This window comes from Corvus brachyrhynchos, unplaced genomic scaffold (genome assembly GCF_000691975.1).
Source record: "Corvus brachyrhynchos isolate BGI_N302 unplaced genomic scaffold, ASM69197v1 scaffold223, whole genome shotgun sequence".
Classification (NCBI taxonomy): domain Eukaryota; kingdom Metazoa; phylum Chordata; class Aves; order Passeriformes; family Corvidae; genus Corvus; species Corvus brachyrhynchos.
The window spans coordinates 3,320,161-3,325,782 of NW_008237174.1; the positions used below are offsets into that span (position 1 = coordinate 3,320,161).

Here is a 5,622-nt window from a genome sequence, read left to right on the forward strand (position 1 = left end):
GGATGACGGCCGCGGCCACCGCCGGCACGCACAAGGTCGCCAGCACCAAGGAGGAGAGGAAGGTAGGTGTCCCCTGCCCTGGGCATGTGAATGAGGGGTGCCGGGCCACTGCTTCCAGGACACAGAAAGGGGACAACGGTTTTTCTCATATTAGAAAGATGCTTTCTCTGAATTTAACTCATGCAGGTGTTTTTCTGCTTCCTTTCTATGCCTTGTCTCTGTTTTGATGGGGTGAACTCTGTTTGAAAGGAGTGGAAGTGGGAGAGAGGTAATGCCACCTCAGGGACAGGCCGTGGCTGGAGCTGGCACACACTCCAACCACATCTTGTCCCTGCTGAGCAGTGTCACCCTGCCCTGGCTTCACACAGGGGAGGGGTCTCTGGCCTTGCTGAACTGCAGCAGGGAAATGAGGGAAATGAAAACATCAACTGCAATTTTTCCTGCTCCTTTTCTTTGCCAGTTAAGGAAACCCCTCATTGAGCGGAAGCGAAGGGAAAGGATTAATAACTGCTTAGACCAGCTAAAGGAGACTGTTGTGGGTGCATTTCACCTGGATGTAAGTGCTCATTTTGTGCGGCTTTTTGTGCTTTTGCTGGTGGGAAATTGGGTTGCGGGGGAAAGGGAAATGCCTCATCTTTAGAGATACTGGGCATGGTGCAAACCCGTCTTTGCCTCTAGCTGCTGTGCTCTTTCCTCATCAGCAGTCTAAACTGGAAAAAGCAGACATCCTGGAAATGACCGTGAAGCACCTCCAGAACATCCAGAGCAGCAAGATGATGGGTGAGTGCCCACTCCTGTACCCTGTCCCTAACCCTGTTCCCAGTCCCTTAGCCGGTGCCAGCAGGTTTGCTCCACTGGCAGCCTGGCACATGCACCTTTCAAACCGGCCGAGGCCCAGGCTGCTGCTGGGGTTTGGCTTTCTCCACTAGATGGGGAGATGGAGCTGGGCACTGGTTAATCCACGGAAGGTGTTCTTTCCTTCCAGAGCCGATTTCTGCTTTATGGTGCAGTTTTGCCTTGGCGGCAGGCAGTAGGGCAGGGGGTCTCCCTGCTCACCCTCCCCGTGCAAAGGAAGCATCTTCTAGTAAAGCCCAGTGACTTCAGCAGGGACCCCCAGCAGGAACACCCAGGGCAGCTCTCATCCACTCATCAGCTCCCCTTTGTCTCCTCTCTTATGCAGCTGACTCCAAAGTGGGTCTGGAAGCCCAGCAGAGGTACAGCACTGGGTACATCCAGTGCATGCACGAGGTGCACAACCTCCTGCTCACCTGCGAGTGGATGGACAAGACCCTCGGGGCACGCCTCTTAAACCACCTGCTGAAATCCTTGCCCAGGTCTGGTGAAGACACCTGCAAAGCAGCACTGAGGTCTTTGAGCCCGGCTCAGCAGCCTCTCTTGACACAGAAAAGTCCCCTGAGCCCTAAGGGCAGCACTCGAGGGACAAACCCATCACAGGAGCGCCTGTACCCTGCGGAGAACAAGCAAGCTTCCAAGAATTCTTTCCAGCTGCCCTTGCTGTCAGTTTTCAACCAGGTTGATGCTGCACCTCCCAGACAGGTTCTGCAGCCGAATTTTTCCCATAACAACCCTAGAATGGGGTCATTAGATATGTGGAGACCATGGTAAAGTGTGTTTTCAATTTTTGTCCTAACCTTAGACACTCTTAAGTATGTATCTTATAGATATGTTTCTTTAAAACACTTGTGGAGCAAATCTGTTCCTGTAGGTGTACTAAAGACCAGGGTACTTCAAGCAGAAGTAAACCTATGTGTAGCCTGCATTGTAGAAGGCTGCTATTATTTTTTATTTATTTAATACATCTAAATTATTGTATAGAATCTTCTCATGCTCTTTAGTGTATAATAATTAAATCGTTTTCTTGTCTTACATTCTAAAATAATTAACTTTCTATTAATAAAAATACAAGACAACAAGCAGCAACCCTCTCTGGCATCAAATTTACCTTTCAGATCTCACATAAGCCATTGAGATCCCTTTGTTGGATAAAAGGGTAAGCGACTGGTCTCTTCTGCTTTTTATTTTTATTATTATCCATGTGCAGTGTAGGAGATTCCCGTGTTGAGTCCTGTAAAAATGCTGCAATGATTAGGAGAAAAAAAAAAAGAGAGAGAGAGAGAGAAAGGGAGAGACTTGGTCTGGACTTTTTAGGCTGTTTAGAAATGCTCTCTGGGTTGCCCACTTTGGCTGTGCTGTTCCCAGACATCCTGACATTGCTCTTAAACTTGTATGTGTGTGTGTGTGTGTGTGTGTGTATATATATATATGTATCCTACATATAGTTATATTTAGGGACTTTTTTTGTTTCCACAACTAAAAGTTCTAAATAAACCTTTTGACGATAACGACTGACATTTCTCCCAGCCTTGTCCCATGTGCTCTGAATAAACAGTGTTTGAGCATCTGCTTTTGTTTTCTTCTTTCACAAAGTTTTTCCTCAATGCAGTTGAAAGAGCTGGTTTGGGGTTTGCCCCTGACACTTTGTGGGAAAGCAGTGTGCACCACACATAGAGACAGCATTGCCTGGATCACAGGAACACTTTAAAAGTTACGAAGGAAACAGGGAGTTGGGTTTATCAGCCTGGGTCGATGCTTTAACTTTTACTTATAACTGAATCACAAAGATCATCTAAAGGGCAGAAGGTAAAATTCCCTGCAAATTGCACCAAGGAGATTGGGACAAATCTGCTCGCTTGCTGGCAACATTTGGTGCCCATTTTTCATCTCAAAGGCAGTTAAAAGTTCCTCACAGCAGAAATAAAAGAGCAGGGAGCTCTTAAACAAACACCACGCATACTAATGAATGGCCCCGAAGTTCAGAGGGGCTCATTATGCAGCGAGATCTATTTGACGAGGTGCCGAAGGAGTGAAAACCAGCACCTCCGGGTTTAGCATCTTTTTCTGTGAAGCTTTCCCTTTTATCCAGCCCTCTCGAATAGCCATTAGGAGCAGTGGCATAGGGGTGGTAGGAGAAACAAGTGGCCTACACATGGCTGCAAGGAGGCAAGGTAGGTTTCTTCAGCCATGGGGTCAGGTGTCAGGTAAAGACAGAATTCCACAGATCTTACCTCAACCTCAGTTTCCACCTTCTGCTTGAAAATGAAGACTTCCCACTTTCCTGATGGGGCCCTTTGGAGTGATCACCAATGTGGAAAACACACATCATCATCATCACCATCATCATCATCATCATCCCACCGCAAAGATCCAGAGGAGGGTGGGAAGTGGGGCCACCCCAAGAAAACCACGGCGGTGAAGCACACAGAAAACTCATGGATAGAGAAACCAATCAGGCAAAGAAAACTGCGAAATCCTGGGAGAGAAAAGACATTAAAGATCTTCCCAGTTTACTATCACACACACTGCTGAGTTCAAATAAAAACTCCATCCCATATGAGCTCCCACAGCTGCACCCACCAGAGGAACCTCCACTGCACACCAGTGCGACCAGCAAGGAGAGCCACTCCCTACCCCAGATAGGGCCTGAAGTGTTCTTATACTTCTAGATGGTGTCAGTAATGCATCTCATGACACTCGTGGCCACCTTACTGTTATGCTGGGAGAGACTGTGATGAAAATATTTTACTACAGTTTGACAGCATCATCTTAAAAACATACATTCCCTCTAAAAGCTGTAAATCCCCAGTGACTGTAATTATTAGCTATGGTTACTGTGCTGAAAAGAGATCCGCAGGAAAGATCTATTTCCCACTATCTCTGCTTGTTTATTTTGTGTCTTTGAAAATACTTTGTCATTAGTGAGTTTTATAATTTCCTGTTTCTAATCAGTAAGGGCTTTTTTTCTGTTGTGGGTGTGGAGGGAAGGGTCACATCACAGCTGGTGAGAGAGTTTTAAAAATAGGAAAGTGAGACTGCAATACTTGGCCAACAATCTCCAGTAACAGTTTTAGTACAAGACACTCATTTTTCATTGCCTTCATTTCAAACAAAGAGTGACTTTTTTTATGATCTCCTTGTCCTTTATCCAACCAGTACAGTGGGAATCCATTGCAAGTCACTAGTTTTCAGTAAAAAAACCAATGTTTCTGCAGAAAGGCAGAGGATTACTCATAGTACTTCAAACACATGAATTTCAGCTTCTAATTATGTTTGACAAAGGAGCTCCATATTTATTTCAAACCCATCTGGTTTTACCAAAGCCAGGACTGTACAAGAGCAATAGTACTTTGCTCTTCAGTATAAGTACCTCTCCACTGACAACCCAAAAAAGCATTGCCAGCTGCTACCATCTTCTCCCCAGGAAAAGGAATAGAGCAGCTCCCTCAGCCAGCTGGCCAATGCAGAGTGGAGAGCACAGTCCTCATCACCTGGTGAATGAAGCTGTCCCCCACACAGGCTCTGGACACAGTAGCAGAGCCCAGAGAGATGTTGCTTTCACATCTGCAGACAGCACCAGTGGCTGTGTCTCTGGACTGCCAGAGGTGCCACAGCACAGCTCGGGGATGGATCCCCCAGCACCCAGACGAGCACCTTGCAGGCTGCACCCCCATTCCCAGCTGGGACTGCATTCCCAAGGCACAGACAGGGTTTGGAGGCACAGACAGCAGGGAGGCTGCACCTCACGTGCAGGCTGAAAACAGCCAACACAAGCACCCAGACCAGATTCCTCGGCTCAGGCATGGCCAGACAGACCTGTTTGCTGGAAGCGGTCACAAGATGCATCGCATCTCCCCAGCACATGCAGGGCTGGGACAGCAGCAGATCTGGGCTTTGTCCCCTGCCAAAGTGCTGTTCCAGATGTGTGTTTGTGAATGGAGAATTAAAAAGCAGAGATCAATTGCTGTGTACACAGAGATGTGGGGAAGGCTGGACCTGAGGCTCAGGACCCTCACATGCATTCAGTACAAAGCAATTACTGATTTTTATAGCAATAGAAGCCCAGGTGGATGAAACACCCACATGCACAACAGTTCCCTTTATATAAACTTCACTCCTAGACCTGCTCTCATGGAAACCAAGAGGAAAAGTCTCACTTATTTCTCAGAAAACAGGACCAAATCCTTTCCCACTATGAAAGCAGAGAGCTTCATCAGTATGTAACAAAACCTGGGGCCCTGCCATGCTGTCTTCTCCCAGACACGCACAACCCTTGGGGCTTCTGAGCATCTCTGCCTTTTCCCTTACTCCTCCTCCCACCCTGAGGGTTCCACAGCCACTCTCAGTAACAAGGCCAAAATGCTTTAGGGATTTAGGAGTGGTGCTGAGCCCCTGCACATCACTACTTGAGAGGGCTGAGCACAGCACCTTGAAAGGGAACATGAGCTATATCTTCAGTTGACCTCTTTGCTGAGTGCTCACTTTGGCCAAAAGGAGATTCAGTGTTGCCAGGGTGACCTCTCCAGTGGGCCTGGAGGGGCTCCTGATCCTCTGCACTCCCAAGCAAGCGGCCTTGCAAAACCCCATGAAAAAGCAATTCATTGTTTTCAGACTGATTCGAGCCACACTGCCATGGCTGTGAGTGCTTGCAGATCACTGGCAGAAGTGATCCTCTTGGGAGGAAAGTGAAAACAAACCCACCATCAGCAGAACACCAAAGACTTCACTTTCCCTTTATATATGCAATTATCCCACAGCTTCCAGCGT

General features: G+C 47.4%; 1 protein-coding gene and 1 long non-coding RNA gene across 4 annotated transcripts in view; one reads left to right on the plus strand and one right to left on the minus strand.

Annotated features, from left to right (window-relative positions):
* Positions 1-2: 2 nt before the first annotated feature.
* LOC103611983 (transcription cofactor HES-6) lies at positions 3-2,420 on the plus strand. 3 transcript variants are annotated; one of them, XM_017728824.1, is made up of 4 exons: positions 3-62; positions 461-556; positions 702-780; positions 1,181-2,420. In XM_017728824.1, exons 1-4 carry the CDS (start codon positions 3-5, stop codon positions 1,624-1,626), a joined length of 681 nt encoding a protein of 226 aa, XP_017584313.1. In that variant the 3' UTR covers positions 1,627-2,420. The 3 variants fall into 3 exon arrangements, with proteins under 3 accessions (XP_017584313.1, XP_017584311.1, XP_017584312.1); XM_017728822.1 differs by lacking the exon at positions 3-62 and having other exon boundaries at positions 78-556; XM_017728823.1 differs by lacking the exon at positions 3-62 and having other exon boundaries at positions 78-556; positions 705-780.
* Positions 2,004-5,622, minus strand: part of LOC108445341 — a 4,768-nt gene continuing 1,149 nt past the window's right edge. Inside the window, exons 2-3 of the long non-coding RNA XR_001860165.1 lie at positions 3,087-3,331; positions 2,004-2,086 (exon numbers count right to left, since the gene is read on the minus strand). This is a non-coding gene — a long non-coding RNA (uncharacterized LOC108445341). The remainder of the gene's footprint in view (positions 2,087-3,086; positions 3,332-5,622) is intronic.